Source organism: Lytechinus variegatus, chromosome 1 (genome assembly GCF_018143015.1).
Source record: "Lytechinus variegatus isolate NC3 chromosome 1, Lvar_3.0, whole genome shotgun sequence".
NCBI classification, from domain to species: domain Eukaryota; kingdom Metazoa; phylum Echinodermata; class Echinoidea; order Temnopleuroida; family Toxopneustidae; genus Lytechinus; species Lytechinus variegatus.
Window position 1 is genome coordinate 28,786,152 of NC_054740.1, and position 19,472 is coordinate 28,805,623.

Below are 19,472 nucleotides of genomic sequence, written 5' to 3' on the forward strand. Positions count from 1 at the left end.
TCAGGGTGAACTTCCCTTAACTTTTAAGCTCATATAATCTGGTTTGTATGATACTAGCATGGATTCCAGGAAGCCTATTGATTTTGAGGTCAAAGATCAAGGTCACATTGGCATGTTTTTATCTTACCTTTCTGCAGTCATTCTAAACGCGATAACTTCAGTGTAACTTAACCCTAGATCTCCTGGGGTATTTTGATTCTTGTCATTCCCGGGGGGGGGGGCATTATGGACACCCTTAAGATCTCAGCAGCAGATTGCACTAACGAAAATTTGAGAGAATGGCGTAATCTACGAAGTTGCATGGGTAAATTTCACTGAATTCATATATTTTATTTTCTATGAGTTAATTATGCTAATTTATTCATGAATTATGAAATCATAGTTTTTGCTCTGCTTCACTAAATAAAGCTCATAGAATGCTATTTTTGGTGAAAATATTGTTTGTAGCATTCCTGAAAATTGTGAATGAAAAAATTCTGGTACCAAGACCGATTTCTTATGTATTTTATTGATTTATATTTTCTTATATATTTCTTTGTTTTTTTACTTTTGTTTTTATTTTTTTTTTTTTCCATGGAAATCGTTCCAGACTTAATTCTGATCATAAACAAGGCAAAATTAAAGTTAATCAGTAAAAGTAGAAATGATACATTCATGAATTTTGGCTAAATGCACAATTTGCATTTCTACATGAAATCAGATTTTTGAGCAATTTTTGGTCTGACATGCACTTACATAATGTTGCGTGAAGTCGTAACCGCGTACCCGGGCATCACAAATTTGGTCTCAAAGTTTGCGCAAGACTTGAAAGTAAAAAGTCAGGGAGCGGCAAGGTAAAAACAAATTTGCATAGCAGATGTATCGCACAAATTGTCGAGGGGGTGCCCCACCGGGAGAATTAGGGTTAATCTAGGCTCATAAAATTTGATGTATATGATACTAGCATACATGTAGATATCAGCAATTCTATTGATTTTGAGGTCAGAAGGTCAAAGGTCAATGTCCCACTGACATGCTTTCATCTTACCCTTCTGTAGTCCTTGTAAATGTGATAACTTCAGTTATCAAGGCTCATATGATTTGGTGTGTATGATACTAGCATGGATCAGAGGGTCAAGGGTGAAGTCGCCACCTTCCACTTTTCTTGTTTGACCAATAACTCCATTTTCTGTGTTACAGGTGGGCGTACATGTATTATGTGCTCGCCTAAGAGACACTCTTGTTAAAATTTACATAAATACATGTATCTTTATAATGGGTCTTCTTCCTGGAATTGGGCTATTAAGTTTTTGAAATGTCATCTACATGTATCTGTTTTATACACTTAAAACTTCGTCATTCATTATCAAATCAACATTTTTGTTAAAAATTATTCATCTTGGTTGATATAACCCTAAAAAGATTGGGAGCTGATTCAACCCCCTCTCTACATATCTGCCACGCAAACTATTTTGACCGCGTCGCTTGCTGACTTTTGACTTTTAAGTCTCGCGCAACTTTTGAGACCAAATTGATTATATTTGAATTAATTTTGAAGGCTTGCATAATAATCATAATCACGTAAGTGGTTTACGATACACCACGTGTAAAGTGTAAAGAGTATCTTTTGGAGTGATTGTACATGAAAAAAGTGTTGTCATTCATGGTTTGAGTGATCATAGGTTAGTATATGGTGTTTGTAAACAGTCTAAGCCAAAAGCCCCAGCTAGAATCAAAACATTGCCCTAAGATTACTTTGAGGGTAAGAGGATTGAAAACAAAATGGGTCACACCTGAGTACACTCGAATGTGTCGGGAAAGAGATGCACTCAGAAATAAAGCTGAACGTTCAAAGGACCCACGGGATTGGAGGCTTTTCAGATATTGTCGTAATCATGTTAACAATTTAAGAATAACATTGAAGAGATCATATTGTCATGAGCAGATCGTACAGAATAAAAGTAACCCATCAGAACTATGGAAGTTACTTAAGGGCATTGCCCGACTTCCAACAAAACTGTTACAAATATACTGAACCTACATGTAGATGTAAATGATATTAATGAATATTTCACTACTATTGGTAGTAAGATTGCTGCCAGCCTTCCTTCTGTTGAACCTATGATCTCTTCAATTTCGTGGGCAAGCCTTGAAATAAGCACCTGTGAGCCGGGGGCAATTTTTTTTTTAAATTGCCCCCGGCTCACTGGCTTTTTACAGGAACCGGGGGCAATTTTCTGGAACCAGGGGCAATTGTAAAAAAATATATATAACGGTGAACCACAACGCAAATTTGTTTATAGTAAGCGCAGCTCCTGCAATTTTTTAATTAGTAAATGAATAGCATATGCTAAGTATTGGGCTTATTCAAACATTTAAGAAATCAGATTTAAATGTTTAAGTGTTTTGACACCCTCACTCCACATCCCCTTACAATTACCATACACACATGGGCTTATTTATTTTTCGTCTTTAATAAACCATGATCAATGAACCCCCCCCAAAAAAAAATCTAAATAAATGAATAAAATAAAAATAAAAAAAAAAGAGAGAGATGGAGAAAGAGAGAATTCAGATCAAATAAAAAATTTAGAAAAAAAAAATAATTTTAAGATTTTTTTGATGGTTTCAATCACGGGAGTGGGTGAGTGTTTGTGTGTGATGGTGGCTGTGAGGTGCACTTGGATTGCATATAAATTATGTTAAAGAAATTAAGAAACAAAATCAATAAATAACTCAGTCTATTCAAATTCCAGCACATAGCCACAGGCTATGTACATGTATTGTAGGTTCACGTACCTTAAGTTTTTCACAAGTTATTTGAAAACGCAGATCTCCACAGAAAATGCCTTTCATTCTGGGAGAGTCTGAATTCGGTGAAAATGTATTATGAAATCTAAACTCTATTTCAAACGGAAAATCACCATCACTTAGGCCATTACTGATAGAATTCTCACCCAGAGCTTTGGCAGACATGAGCTCAAAACTGGCTTGCTAACACCACACTCAAGTGCACGCGGCGTCCTCCTATTTTTTTTTAGATGGAGCCTTGTTTGATTATTTATTTTCTGATATTTACCACTCTCCAGGAAAAAAGAAATTAAAAAGCTACAATTCACAACTATAAGCTAATTTATTTTGGATTATTAAGGCTCCGTTTTGACAAGCAAGGTCGGCGACTGAGGATAAAAGACTTGCACATCGTATGTGCTGTGAACAGGGATTTATCTCCTGTGCAATTCGAATTACAATATCACAGAATTGTGATATCCTAACTGGAAATGTGTGCATTAGAAATTGCACATGGTGAAGTATGGAAAAACCGCTACCGGAAGAATGCGCGCACATGTATTACAGGGGAAAAAAAAGACGGACGTAGCTCACTTTTTATGGTACAGAAAAAAAAAACGCACTTGGCAATTTTAAAGTGTGTTTATCGTAAATTGAAAGTTATTTGATTTTGGCTTTACAGATATTTAAATTACATGTATGATATTGCTTCACTGCTCACTCACGGCAGGCGCAATTACCTGGAAAATATTTGCGCCCGGTCGTCAAAATTTTGATGATTTTGGGGCTTCATGGGCGCAATTGATGGCGTTATGAGCACGAATTTGCGCTCAGCGCCCACTTATTTCAAGGCTTGTTCGTGGGATACTATCCAAACTGAATTTAAATTTGATGAGATTACTAAGGATTTTGTACGCAGAGAACTGCAATCAATTCAAATTCATAAGGCAACAGGTTTAGAAGGTCTTAGTGCACGCCTTATCAAATTGGCGGCACCTGTTATTTGTAGGCGTATTACTTACCTGTGCAACCTCTCACTCAAAACCAGCCATATTCCAGCTGAATGGAAACAGGGCCGAGTTACTCCCGTTCACAAGGGCGGCAATAAGGACAATGTTAACAATTATCGCCCCATATCTGTCATACCTACCATCATGAAAATCTTGGAAAAATCTGTTAACACACAACTGCATGACTATATGTCAGATAATGATTTGCTCACCTCTCACCAATCAGGATTTAGGAAAGGTTACTCAACCAATACAGTTCTTGCTTATTTGAGTAATAACATATTAACAAGCATGGACAGCGGTATGTTAACTGAATGGTCTTTCTTGATATTTAAGAAAGGCATTAGACTCAGTTGATCATGCCCTATTATTAGATAAGTTACATTCGTATGGTACAAAGGGCCATGCCTTATCATGGTTCACCTCTTACTTTAAAAAAACGGACGCAATTTACGTCTTTGGATGGAAAATCTTCTGACGTACTAATGTTAAAGTCGGGAGTGCCCCAAGGATCAATATTGGGGCCCCACTTTTTCTCAATTTTCATGAATGACCTTCCATCTGTTATTGAGCATGGTAAAATTATAATGTACACAGATGATACTGCTCTAATGTATAGTGCTGCCAATCCAAGTGACATTGAAACATACCTTAATCATGATTTGGATCTAGTTAAGAAGTGGTTAGAAAGAAACTACCTCACTCTGAATACTGAAAAAACATACTTTATGATCTTTGGAACACCGCAAAAACTATCAAAATTGCAAAACTCACCGATCAAAATCAATGTTTCCAACGTCTCTATTAAACAGGAAAAAAGTGTAAAATATTTGGGAGTTTGGTTGGACCAGCACTTGACTTGGCAGGATCATGTGAAGTACATCTCAAGCAAAATTGGTTCAAGATTAGCTCTACTGCGCAGAGTTCGGAAGTTTCTTACCACAGATAGTGCCAAACTACTTGCCAATTCTCTTATTCTTCCATGTTATGACTATTGTTGTACTTCATGGAGTAATTGCACTAAAGGAACAAAAGATATCCTGATAAAACAACATAAGTAGATGGCAAGAATCGTACTCAAAGCAAATATGTTTACTCCCACCTCCGAAATGTTCCGTACTCTAAAATGGATTAACATGGAAAATAGATGGGAGTTCCAGAAGAGTAAATTAATGTTTGATATTATGAATAACAGTGCACCATTATATTTGTACAATATGTTTTCATTATCCAGCCATACTCACAGATATAGTACAAGAAGTTCAGATAATTATAGTGTGATCATTCCAAGAGTGAAGACATGTGGTAAATGTGCACTATCAATCGATGGTGCTTTACTTTGGAATAGCCTACCCCCATCAGTGAGAAGTGCTAGTAGTAAGAATGGTTTTTATTCCCAGTACTTGAATTGGTGCACTTCAAGGAAATAGCCCCTTCACTCTCTGCAACATGCAGATTCAGTATGTGAAGCACAGATATAGGCTTTTTGATATTGTATGAATTACATACTTTTGTATCTTAACTACATGCAACACATGTTAAAGATTGTCACATATGAAATAATTATGAGTTTCTCTGTTAATTTCATGGAAAATAGTTGATGATTTGCATACTTTCGTTTCCACTAGTAAATTTGCGTATGTACTATTCACATTGAGTAGCAATCACACTGATTAACCTTAATTTAAATAATTGAAATGTAGGGGGGGGGTGTTTTTCCTGTATTGTAATGCTGATTGAAATCTAGATGAATTAGTGTTACTTCCCTACATGGTACCTATGTACCAGTATCTTTTTTCCATGTATTCACTTCTGATTATTTTGCATGTTCTGTTTGTTTTTCCTTATGTGATTTGCTTTGCTTGTAAACATTTGTTTACAGGGCCCTTCGGAAAACAGTACATGACTACTGATGGGGCTACCCTGTATAAATAAATAAATAATAAATTAATTGTAGTCCTTAAAAGGACTGTAAACTAAGAGTTGAAAGCTGAGATGAGAAAATTAGTCTGGATTGAGTCGGCGAATAGAGTTCTAGATCAGGAGCAGAAGAAAAGACTCTCAGTATACATTATCCTCTCATCTTATGTATTTTTATTTTTTATACTTTACTTGTGTGTAGGAAGAATGTGACAACTATATTCGAAGTGTGACTGTTCTTAAAGGAGACTGTTCATCTTATAACTGCACAGTCCTAGTATGTGGAACCAATGCCATGATTCCTCGCTGCGGAAAATGTAACTTAACTGGATCAGTGGTAAGATTAGTAAATTTATTGCTCTTTTATTTATAGGATTATAATGAGATTATTTGTAAGAAACCTATCTTGCTGCTAAAAGCTTAATAAAATATGTCAGGTGGAAAATGCACAAACCAAATAAGAACATATTCAATTCAAAACCACTTCAAAAGCAGTTGAAGCAAACACCAAAATGTGTCAAACAAGCAGTACAATTGAAGTCAAGTGTACACGATAAAATACTTTGTCTGTATACAAAGATATTGATTTTGTCTTTGCGCATTTATCATTTTGTCTCCAAATCTAATTCTTTAGGCCACTTAATTTACTATCAATAACTGGGATATACTCATTTGATTTGCTAGTTCATTACAATTAACTTGCACGCCGAATAAAAGTACACAATTTTTCCTGCGCGCGCGCAGCATCTCCCTACGCACGCACTATCCCAAGATCATCACGCAAATAGGCGTCCATTTCCTCTTTTCGCCTGCCGCCTTGATCAGACATAGCTAAGTACACTCCCACTTTGCTCCATTTAAAGTGTCCGTTGTTGACATATTTATCTATATTTTTACTACCTATTTCAATCCTTTGCCCTTCGGCTTCTGATTGATTTCATTTTTGTCTCACCTGCGAAGCAGAGTGAGACTATAGGCGCCGCTTTTCCGACAGCGGCGGCGACGGTGTCAACATCAAATCTTAACCTGAGGTTAAGTTTTTGAAATGTCATCATAACTTAGAAAATATATGGACCTAGTTAATGAAACTTGGACATAAGGTTAATCAAGTATCACTGAACATCCTGCATGAGTTCACATCACATGACCAAGGTCAAAGGTCATTTAGGGTCAATGAACTTAGACCATGTTGGAGGGATCAACATCAAAATCTTAACCTGAGGTTAAGTTTTTGAAATGTCATCATAACTTAGAAAATATATGGACTTAGTTAATGAAACTTGGACATAAGGTTAATCAAGTATCACTGAACATCCTGCATGAGTTCACATCACATGACCAAGGTCAAAGGTCATTTAGGGTCAATGAACTTTGGCCGAATTGGGGATATCTGTTGAATTCCCATCATAACTTTGAAAGTTTATGGATCTGATTCATGAAACTTGGACATAATAGTAATCAAGCATCACTGAACATTTTGTGCAAGTCCTTACTACTTCCTCTCAGATCAGCTTAGGGCATCATTTTTGCCGCCTATTGCTTGTTTCTTTTTTCGACCTTTGTCAAAAGAACAAAAAAACAAAACAAAAAAAGAATCCTTGTTTTTTTTTTCTTAGCTGATCCTGCTCTTTGTCTAGGACTTAGACAATTTCTGTTTTTAATTAATTAACGTCATGTCGAGCCCTGCCCGCTCGTGTAATTAATCAAAAACACAACAAAAAACAAACAAAACTTCTTAACTTTGTTCTCATAACTCATGTTTAAGAAGGTGGTCCTGTTATTTACCTGTCTTATTAGTTTTATTATTAATAATTTCTGGAAGGGATCTTTTTTTGTCACGCTTCTTGCCCACCCACCCCTCCACCCCCTCTCTGTTTTCGCCCCTACTTTGTTCTTTCAGGTTAAGAACTTACCAGGTAGATGAGCTCTTCGACTCATCTCTTGATGACTCCAACCTGCCGCTGGGAGAGAACCAGACATGGTATTGTCCCTGTGATCAGCGGCGGTGAGTATGAGGGCAAGAGAACGAGACCCTTTGCGTTGGGCTCTATATAGGGTGGAACCATGGTTTGCGTCCACGTGCCCTGGAAAAAGAAGGGTGGAACCGCGTCAACATGCCCGAGCGTTTCAGAGTGGAACCGTGGCGCGGTGGCCACGTGCCTGAAGGGTGATAGCCAAGGCTCCCTCGACGGAACCTGAACCTATTTGGGGAGTGTTGTACTAGTACAGAAAACCTCACTCCTCCAGGGCTGCTTGACTCACCGGCTATCGGGTCCGACAAGTCGGGTTAAGAGCGTGGGACTCTTTTCCTGGCACAGACTTGGCTCGATGCTTTGTCAGTCTCCATCAGGGAGCATTAGCAAAGGGCTACCAGCCCCTAGTCGCTAGAGACACGTGAGCTCAACCCCGTCAATCTCACGATTAACTGATCAGGGTGGAACCGTGGAATCGCGTCCACGTGCCCTTTAAAGGTGAAACCATGAAATTGCGTTCATGTGCCTGAACGGCTTGATCAGATTGGGTGACTTGTCTCATGCGAGATATCACGTCCCCCTCCCTGTCTCTTGTGCCCTCTTCTGCCCCCAGGCGGGGGCCACACAGAAGAGGAAGAAGAAATTCTAGGTCGCTAATCCCGCTTTGCAGGCAGACCTTTCTTTTCTGATTCTTGTGTCGATGGCCAGGCGTCGTAACTTCATGTTACAACAGAATGCCCTTGAGTATCACGGATGTTTATCCTCATGCTCCCTGTCAGCTAAAACCGCCGTGTCGAGCACCGGGCAGGTCAAGCAGACATTCGCCATCTCGCACCTCGGAGAGTCACCAGCAAAATCGTGATTCGCCGGCTCACGCACCTGCAAGGGAAATCCCCGCTAATACACGGGTGTTATCGACATACGGGCGTCGCCCTCCATTATGTCACCAGACTCCCGATAATTGTGGGTCAGGCGTCGCAACTCTCATGTTGCTTCACACACCCATGAGCAGTGCGGGTAATTCCCTCACGCTTCTTATCAGCTTCAGCCGCCTTGCTAAGCACTGTGTGGTTCAAGCAGTCACCTGCCCTCTCACACCAGGCATTTATTGAAACGGTGTTCACTTACACGTTGACCCCCATTTCTATGCAGGTGCTTCCGACATACGGCTGTCAAGCATCAACATGTCGGTAAGCTCTCGGTGACCGACAGCTGGACGTTGCATCCGTACAGGTTGCATCTATACGTCCCCGAGCATTACGGGTTCTTACCCTCGTGTTCTCCATCATTATAAGACCGCCGCTATGCGGCGGCCGAGCCTCATCAGCAGCCTAGCACCAACCGCCGGCTCTTTTTTTTAATGAAATTGCTGGCCCTTTCACCCAATTCTCAATATGTACAGGTGCTGCCGTCGTATGGGTCTCATCCAGCAAGTCGGCAAGCTCCCGAAATCGCTGGTTGGACGCTGAAGCCGCTTTGCTGCTTTCTGTCGGTCTTATTGCCGGTGTAGGGTATTGAGCGGATTGATATTTCTCCCGCCAACATGCACTCCAGGGAGCCATCGGCGAGTTTACCTGCATGGGTATCCCCCATTTATAGGGTGTCTGGAAAACGAAGACCGAAGACGGAAGACCGGGGACACGTACCACACTTGTGTGAAAGCGTTTGTAGTTCACGCACGAAGTGTGTACAAAGCAGTGCAAAGTGTGTACAAAACACGTGCGCGGGTTAGAATGGACTTTGGACCTTGCCCCCTACACATGTTCTCCCATTGACATAACGCATGTCCCCGGTCTTCGATCTTCGTTTTCCAGACCTGTTGTTGGGTGTCTGGAAAACGAAGACAGAAGACCGGGGATCGCATCCGTCTAGCTAAAATAAACCATTATTATATTCAGATCAAATTCAGGAATATTCTGATATTGGATATGTGATCAGTTATGATTGGTTGATAAGTTAATGATTAATATTGTATGGATATCGTGATGTGAATGTTAATTGATTGAGCAATATATCGCGCTCAGCTCAGCTGGCATTAAAATTTTACTACCATTGACATAACACATGTCCCCGGTCTTCGATCTTCGTTTTCCAAACCTGTTGTTGGGTGTCTGGAAAACGAAGACAGAAGACCGGGGATCGCATCCGTCTAGCTAAAATAAACCATTATTATATTCAGATCAAATTCAGGAATATTCTGATATTGGATATGTGATAAGTTATGATTGGTTGATAAGTTAATGATTAATTGTATGGATATCGTGATGTGAATGATAATTGATTGAGCAATATATCACGCTCAGCTCAGCTGGCATGAAAATTTTACTACCATTGACATAACGCATGTCCCCGGTCTTCGATCTTCGTTTTCCAGACCTGTTGTTGGGTGTCTGGAAAACGAAGACAGAAGACCGGGGATCGCGTATAATTTTGTCTAGCTAAGATAGGCCTATAATATTCAGCACCAGTTCAAGAATATTTTGATCTTGGATACGTCATCTGCTATGATTGGCTGCGGATAAGTTATGGTTATTTGTGTGAATGGCTCTAGGACAATTACCCCCCGGACAACTCCCCCCGGACAATTCCCCCGAGGACAATTACCCCCGGACAATTACCCCCCGGACAACTACCCCCCGGACAATCACCCCCGGACAACTACCCCCGGACAATAAGCCCCCGAGGACACTTACCCCCCGGACAATTATCCTCGAGGACACTTCCCCCCCCCAGACAATTATCCTCGAGGACAATTATCCCCTGGACAATTGGACAATAACCCCCGAGGACAATTATCCCCCGGACAATTACCCCTGCCTGAGGACAATTACGTACAAGCAGTCTCAACTTAACTGCCGTTTGCAACTATTTTACTACCATTGACATTACGCATGTCCCCGGTCTTCGGTCTTCGTTTTCCAAACCTGTTGTTGGGTGTCTGGAAAACGAAGACAGAAGACCGGGGATCGCATCGATCCGTCTAGCTAAAATAAACCATTACTATATTCAGATCAAATTCAGGAATATTCTGATATTGGATATGTAATCAGTTATAATTGGCTGATAAGTTAATGATTAATTGTATGGATATCGTGATGTGAATGATAATTGATTGAGCAATATATCGAGCTCAGCTCAGCTGGCATTTGCAATTTTACTACCATTGACATAACACATGTCCCCGGTCTTCGATCTTCGTTTTCCAGACCTGTTGTTGGGTGTCTGGAAAACGAAGACAGAAGACCGGGGATCGCGTATAATTTTGTCTAGCTAAGATAGGCCTATCATTCAGCACCATTCAAGAATATTTTGATCTTGGATACGTCATCTGCCATGATTGGCTGCAGATAAGTTATGGTTATTTGTGTGAATGGTTCTAGGACAATTACCCCCCGGACAATTTAACTACCCCCCGGACAACTACCCCGTGGACAATCACCCCCGGACAATTCCTCCGGACAACTACCCAGTGGACAATCACCCCCGGACAACTACCCCCCCCCAAACAACTACCCCCGGACAATAAGCCCCCCGAGGACACTTACCCCCGGACAATTATCCTCGAGGACAATTACCCACTGGACAATTACCCTCGAGGACAATTATCCCCCGGACAATTACCCCTGCCTGAGAACAATTACGTACAAGCAGTCTCAACTTAACTGCCGTTTGCAACTATTTTACTACCATTGACATTACGCGTGTCCCCGGTCTTCGGTCTTCGTTTTCCAAACCTGTTGTTGGGTGTCTGGAAAACGAAGACAGAAGACCGGGGATCGCATCGATCCGTCTAGCTAAAATAAACCATTATTATATTCAGATCAAATTCAGGAATATTCTGATATTGGATATGTAATCAGTTATAATTGGCTGATAAGTTAATGAATAATTGTATGGATATCGTGATGTGAATGATAATTGATTGAGCAATATATCGCGCTCAGCTGGCATTTGCAATTTTACTACCATTGACATAACACATGTCCCCGGTCTTCGATCTTCGTTTTCCAGACCTGTTGTTGGGTGTCTGGAAAACGAAGACAGAAGACCGGGGATCGCGTATAATTTTGTCTAGCTAAGATAGGCCTATCATTCAGCACCATTCAAGAATATTTTGATCTTGGATACGTCATCTGCCATGATTGGCTGCGGATAAGTTATGGTTATTTGTGTGAATGGTTCTAGGACAATTACCCCCCGAGGACAATTACCCCCCGGACAATTACCCCCCGGACAACTATCCCCCGGACAACTAACCCCTGGACAATCACCCCCGGACAATTCCCCCCGGACAACTACCCCCGGACAACTACCCCCGAACAACTACCCCCGGACAATAAGCCCCCCGAGGACACTTACCCCCCGGACAATTATCCTCGAGGACAATTACCCCCTGGACAATAACCCCCGAGGACAATTATCCCCCGGACAATTTCCCCTGCCTGAGGACAATTACCCCCATAAAATCATCCCTTCTCTCCAGCATCAATGTTAGAAGCGGGACCCTTTTTAAGTTTTGGTCGGTGGCACAGGTTTTTCAAAATATTTTCTATTTTATCTTACCTTGATAATTTTTCTTTCTCTTTGATATTGCTCTTTTTCCTATTCTCTCACTTTCTTCTTTTTTCCGTTTTTTTTTGTTTAGCGGCGCCTTCTGCATCATGAAAAATGGGGGGGGGTCTTGCACCCAAAATCTCCCAATTGGCTATGCATATATTCATCAGAAAACGTGTAAACTGGCCCTCATACTAAGTTTTCATAGATCAATTGAACACGATTAGTCATAATAATCACAAATGCTGAATATCTCCGATTCCAACTGATCCGATTTTTTGAATATTTATTTTGGGTTCAATTTCAGGAAAGAAATCAGGCAAATAGATAAAATGTAAAAAGACACCTTTATAGGTAAAAATATATTGAAAGTCGATAACGCATAGATCTATCAACACTAACACTGTCAAGTAGGACTTATAATCCTGTTATTTTAAAACAATTCAACTAATAAGAAGCTAAAAATTATGAAACGATTGGTGCACATTCCAGCAAGCTCAAAAACTTGATGCAAAGATAATACAAACAAGAACACCTTGTAATTTTACCATTTAGGCCCTAAATGGTAAAATTACAAGGTGTTTTTTGTGTTTTACTCTTGGGTGAAAGCAACATTAAAGAAGGAAATTAAGTACCAAAATTACTAAATTGTAAACAATTGTAAAGAATATGACATAATCAGAAACAGTGTTTTTTCTAAACAAATTGGCAATCATGATAGTAAACAATTCGTTTAAGATGCATTTTAAGGACGGTACGTAAGAATTTATAAAGAAGTAGACCTATGCAAATCAAATAATGCGACTGAGCAGCGTGAGCTGAAAATATTAATATTTAGACCTAAAAAGGACATTTTACAGAGCACTTTCAAGAAAAAATCAATTTGTAAATTGAAAAAAATAATGAAAGCTCGATATCCGAGATAAAATATGTTTTGTATATTAACTTCAAATCTTGATATTTTAAGCTCCATATATGTGAGCGCGAAGCGCGAGCTGAAAATTTTTGGAATTGCATGTATATATTTTAACCTGAAAATTGACTATTCTGGGCAATGTTTGTGAACCTGAACAAGATGCGTATGTAACTAGATAATTACTGCAAGAGCAAAGCGCGAGCAGAAATTGTTATTAACTGTCCTAGCATTATCGAAAAGGGACCTGTTAAGGACTGTTTATAGGTACCCACGAAGACGGTATATATTTCAATAAAGCATTTTTTTAACATTCCGACCTAAAAGAATGGTAATTACTTTTTGTATCAATAAGGGATAGGTATGTAAAGAAAACAATGGATGCGAGCGCGAAGCGCGAGAGGAAAAAAGAAGAGATTTCAGACCTAAAAGCGGGACACTATTCATATTTTGTAAATCATAAATAAGATATAGTTAATTGGGTATCATTACTAATGCGATCGTGAAGCGCGAGCAGACAATTATTGATATTATGATGTGAAACTGGATAATTCAAATAGATTTTAAATAAAGAACATGCAGGCTATCGCGCATGTTTTAGATTTAGACCTAGAATCTGGGCTTTCTGAATACATTCTTTAATGGAACATTATAGACAATAGGAACTTGGCAAATCAAACAATGTGACCACGCAGCGTGAGCTTTAGAAAAAATGCTGATATGTAGACAATAAAACGGACATTTTACAGAGCACTTAAATTTGTGAATGAAAAAAATATTGAAAGCTCGATGTCCGAGCTAATTATGTTTTGTATAATAAATTCAAAACTTGCTCCATATCAGCCTACATGTATTGAGCAAGATACGAATCTCATCGAACAGGCAATTCTGGCGCGAAGCAAAAGCAAAGATTTTTTTTTATAGTAACATGAAAGATTTTTTTTTTGGCAAGTCTTCCCCTCACATTATTTCATTCACTCGTCTTCCTCCTCTTATTTTCCACTTATCTTTTCTTCTTTTCCTTTTATCTTTTCTTCTTTCTCTCTTTTTTTTGCTCTGCCAATTTTTTTTTCAGGGGAGGTGGGCACAGCAAATCTCAGGGGGGGGGGGAGCCCCCCGCCTTCAGACAGCCACTAGCTGTTGTGTTCTTAATTTCTTTCTTTTCCCCCTTGTTTTTCTGTTTTCTATTCAGATTTCATGTTAGCATTTTCACATCCCGTTTATTTTGACCTCTTTTCCATCCCTTTCCCGCCTAAAATTTCCATTTCACTTTGCCATCTCTTTATTTCTAACCCCTTTCTCACTTGTTAATAGTAGGCCCTATTTCAGGATGATTAGATTTGTTCACTCCACGTCCTTTTCCTTTCTCCTCTTGTTTCTTTATTCTCTTTCCCTCTCTCATTGTTTGTCTCGCCCACAAGAGGTGAAGGCGAGACTAAGAGATCCAAATGTCGTCCGCCCGTCGATTCCCAGAGAGGGTTAGCCAATTCTGCGGTGCAAGATAGACCAAAAGCCGATTCTGCATTGGCTTTTGGTTCTGAACCAAAAGCCGATGCACGTGTAAACAGGGTAATTTTCTTCCAAACGCGTACTGAATGTTTCTGTCTCGAAATGTACGCGTGGGAACGTCTCGGGTTTAACCGCAAAGTAGTAAGCAAGCGACGCACTAGTGTTTCATGTTCGCCGACCCGCCGTATGGAAAACATTCTACAAGGGCGCGCTTGCCACCTGTCTTAGGTCGATGACATTGCTTTCTATTACAATTAGGTTTATTTTATACGGAGTTTTTAATGGGATGGTCCGGGCTGAAAGTATGTTTAGCTTAATGAATAGAGTAGAATTCACTGAGTACAATACCGAAAATTTCATCAAAATCGGATATAAACAAAGTTATTGAATTTTAAAATTTAGCAATATTTTGTGGAAACAGTCGTCATTAATATTCATTATAGGTTGGCTGATGATGTCACATCTCCACTTGTTCTTTTGTATTTTAGTATGTGAAATTAGGTTTATTCAATTTTTTTCATCCAAGAACTAGAAAAATTGGATTGGCAACTGATTTAGTGCATCAAATATTCATTGCTGCAACTTATTTCATTGTAAGGGAGACATATTATTTGCACAAGTATGAAATAATGTAAAAATTATGATCATATTTAATAACATAGGAAAACGGAAAGTGGAGATGTGACAATATCAGCCCGCCTAATGAATATTCAAGACGACTGTTTTCACAATATATTGCTAAACTTTAAATTTCAATGACTTAATATTACTTGCTATCCGATCGGATTTTGATAAAATTTTCGGCACATTGCTCAGTGAATTCTACTGTATGTATTAAAATATAAATATTTTCAGCCCGGACCATCCCTTTTACACGTTTAAGTGCCATCGACTTGGCGAGAAACTTAATCATGCCATGTCCACATAGGCTATATGACCTTTTATAAGTCAACTTGGCGAGATATCATATCTCGTCATGGCGACATATAACTTTTTATATAAGTCGACTTGAAGAAAGCGAAGTACAATTGCACGAAAACGTGTCCGTAGCACGCTATAAGTGGTAATTACCTAGACAAAATCCCCGGTCTTCGGTCTTCGTTTCCAGACACACAACAACAGGTCTGGAAAACGAAGATCGAAGACCGGGGACATGTGTTATGTCAATGGTAGTAAAATTTTTAATGCCAGCTGAGCGCGATATATTGCTCAATCAATTATCATTCAAATCACGATATCCATACAATTAATCATTAACTTATCAACCAATCGTAACTGATTACATATCCAATATCAGAATATTCCTGAATTTGATCTGAATGAAATAATGGTTTATTTTAGCAAGACGGATCGATGCGATCCCCGGTCTTCTGTCTTCGTTTTCCAGACACCCAACAACAGGTCTGGAAAACGAAGATCGAAGACCGGGGACATGCGTTATATCAATGGTAGTAAAATTTTAATGCCAGCTGAGCTGAGCTCGATATATTGCTCAATCAATTATCATGCATCACGATATCCATACAATTAATCATTAACTTATCAGCCAATTATAACTGATTACATATCCAATATCAGAATATTCCTGAATTTGATCTGAATATAATAATGGTTTATTTTAGCTAGACAGATGCGATCCCCGGTCTTCTGTCTTCGTTTTCCAGACACCCAACAACAGGTTTGGAAAACGAAGACCGAAGACCGGGGACACGCGTAATGTGAATGGTAGTAAAATAGTTGCAAACGGCAGTTAAGTTGAGACTGCTTGTACGTAATTGTCCTCAGGCAGGGGTAATTGTCCGGGGGATAATTGTCCTCGGGGGTTAATGTCCAGGGTAATTGTCCAGGGGGTAATTGTCCTCGAGGATAATTGTCCGGGGGGGTAAGTGTCCTCGGGGGGCTTATTGTCCGGGGGTAGTTGTTCGGGGGGGTAATTGTCCGGGGGGAATTGTCCGGGGGTGATTGTCCGGGGGGTAGTTGTCCGGGGGGTAATTGTCCTCGGGGGTTATTGTCCGGGGGGTAGTTTTCCGGGGGGTAATTGTCCGGGGGGTTATTGTCCTAGAACCATTCACACAAATAACCATAACTTATCCGCAGCCAATCATAGCAGATGACGTATCCAAGATCAAAATATTCTTGAACTGGTGCTGAATATTATAGGCCTATCTTAGCTAGACAAAATTATACGCGATCCCCGGTCTTCTGTCTTCGTTTTCCAGACACCCAACAACAGGTCTAGAAAACGAAGATCGAAGACCGGGGACATGCGTTATGTCAATGGTAGTAAAATTTTCATGCCAGCTGAGCTGAGCGCGATATATTGCTCAATCAATTATCATTCACATCACGATATCCATACAATTAATCATTAACTTATCAACCAATCATAACTGACTACATATCCAATATCAGAATATTCCTGAATTTGATCTGAATATAATTTTAGCTAGACGGATCGATGCGATCCCCGGTCTTCTGTCTTTGTTTTCCAGACACCCAACAACAGGTCTGGAAAACGAAGATCGAAGACCGGGGACATGCGTTATGTCAATGGTAGTAAAATTTTCATGCCAGCTGAGCTGAGCTCGATATATTGCTCAATCAATTATCATGCATCACGATATCCATACAATTAATCATTAACTTATCAGCCAATTATAACTGATTACATATCCAATATCAGAATATTCCTGAATTTGATCTGAATATAATAATGGTTTATTTTAGCTAGACAGATGCGATCCCCGGTCTTCTGTCTTCGTTTTCCAGACACCCAACAACAGGTTTGGAAAACGAAGACCGAAGACCGGGGACACGCGTAATGTGAATGGTAGTAAAATAGTTGCAAACGGCAGTTAAGTTGAGACTGCTTGTACGTAATTGTCCTCAGGCAGGGGTAATTGTCCGGGGGATAATTGTCCTCGGGGGTTAATGTCCAGGGTAATTGTCCAGGGGGTAATTGTCCTCGAGGATAATTGTCCGGGGGGGTAAGTGTCCTCGGGGGGCTTATTGTCCGGGGGTAGTTGTTCGGGGGGGTAATTGTCCGGGGGGAATTGTCCGGGGGTGATTGTCCGGGGGTAGTTGTCCGGGGGGTAATTGTCCTCGGGGGTTATTGTCCGGGGGGTAGTTTTCCGGGGGGTAATTGTCCGGGGGGTTATTGTCCTAGAACCATTCACACAAATAACCATAAGGGCAATTCCACAGGTTGGGACAAATCTGTAACGTGAGTAACCGACACATTCCAAAGATTTGCCAGGAGCATAATAGAATTTCCAAAGTTTTGTTTTTATACAAAGGATAGTCAGACTGTGTACTTTGTTGTGATACGGAGATGTTTAGTTCCTATCAATAATAATGGAGTTACAGCTCCAAGTATGAGTCAAGGTGTCTCCAAATGTAACGTGAGTAACCGTGGAATAGCCCATAACTTATCCGCAGCCAATCATAGCAGATGACGTATCCAAGATCAAAATATTCTTGAACTGGTGCTGAATATTATAGGCCTATCTTAGCTAGACAAAATTATACGCGATCCCCGGTCTTCTGTCTTCGTTTTCCAGACACCCAACAACAGGTCTAGAAAACGAAGATCGAAGACCGGGGACATGCGTTATGTCAATGGTAGTAAAATTTTCATGCCAGCTGAGCTGAGCGCGATATATTGCTCAATCAATTATCATTCACATCACGATATCCATACAATTAATCATTAACTTATCAACCAATCATAACTGACTACATATCCAATATCAGAATATTCCTGAATTTGATCTGAATATAATTTTAGCTAGACGGATGCGATCCCCGGTCTTCTGTCTTCGTTTTCCAGACAACCAACAACAGGTCTGGAAAACGAAGATCGAAGACCGGGGACATGCGTTATGTCAATGGTAGTGAAATTTTCATGCCAGCTGAGCTGAGCGTGATATATTGCTCAATCAATTATCATTCACATCACGATATCCATACAATTAATCATTAACTTATCAACCAATCATAACTGATTACATATCCAATATCAGAATATTCCTGAATTTGATCTGAATAAAATAGTGGTTTAGCTAGACGGATCGATGCGATCCCCGGTCTTCTGTCTTCGTTTTCCAGACACCCAACAACAGGTTTGGAAAACGGAGATCGAAGACCGGGGACATGTGTTATGTCAATGGTAGTAAAATTTTAATGCCAGCTGAGCTGAGCGCGATATATTGCTCAATCAATTATCATTCACATCACGATATCCATACAATTAATCATTAACTTATCAACCAATCATAACTAATTACATATACAATATCAGAATATTCCTGAATTTGATCTGAATGAAATAATGGTTTATTTTAGCAAGACGGATCGATGCGATCCCCGGTCTTCTGTCTTCGTTTTCCAGACACCCAACAACAGGTCTGGAAAACGAAGATCGAAGACCGGGGACATGCGTTATGTCAATGGTAGTAAAATTTTCATGACAGCTGAGCTGAGCGCGATATATTGCTCAATCAATTATCATAAATATATATAGTTGCAAACGGCAGTTAAGTTGAGACTGCTTGTACGTGATTGCGATATCCATACAATTATTAATCATTAACTTATCATCCAATCATAACTGATTACATATCCAATATCAGAATATTCCTGAATTTGATCTGAATATAATAATGGTTTATTTTAGCTAGACGGATGCGATCCCCGGTCTTCTGTCTTCGTTTTCCAGACACCCAACAACAGGTTTGGAAAACGAAGATCGAAGACCGGGGACATGTGTTATGTCAATGGTAGTAAAATTTTCATGACAGCTGAGCTGAGCGCGATATATTGCTC

General features: G+C 39.8%; 1 protein-coding gene across 2 annotated transcripts in view; it reads left to right on the forward strand.

Moving 5' to 3' along the window:
• LOC121410545 overlaps nucleotides 1–6,692 on the forward strand; it is a 65,056-nt gene extending 58,364 nt beyond the window's left edge. For both annotated transcript variants that reach the window (XM_041602709.1, XM_041602717.1), the window contains exon 5: nucleotides 5,902–6,692. In XM_041602709.1, coding sequence (XP_041458643.1) covers nucleotides 5,902–6,072 — 171 coding nt within the window. In that variant the 3' untranslated portion in view covers nucleotides 6,073–6,692. The remainder of the gene's footprint in view (nucleotides 1–5,901) is intronic.
• Nucleotides 6,693–19,472: the final 12,780 nt, after the last annotated feature.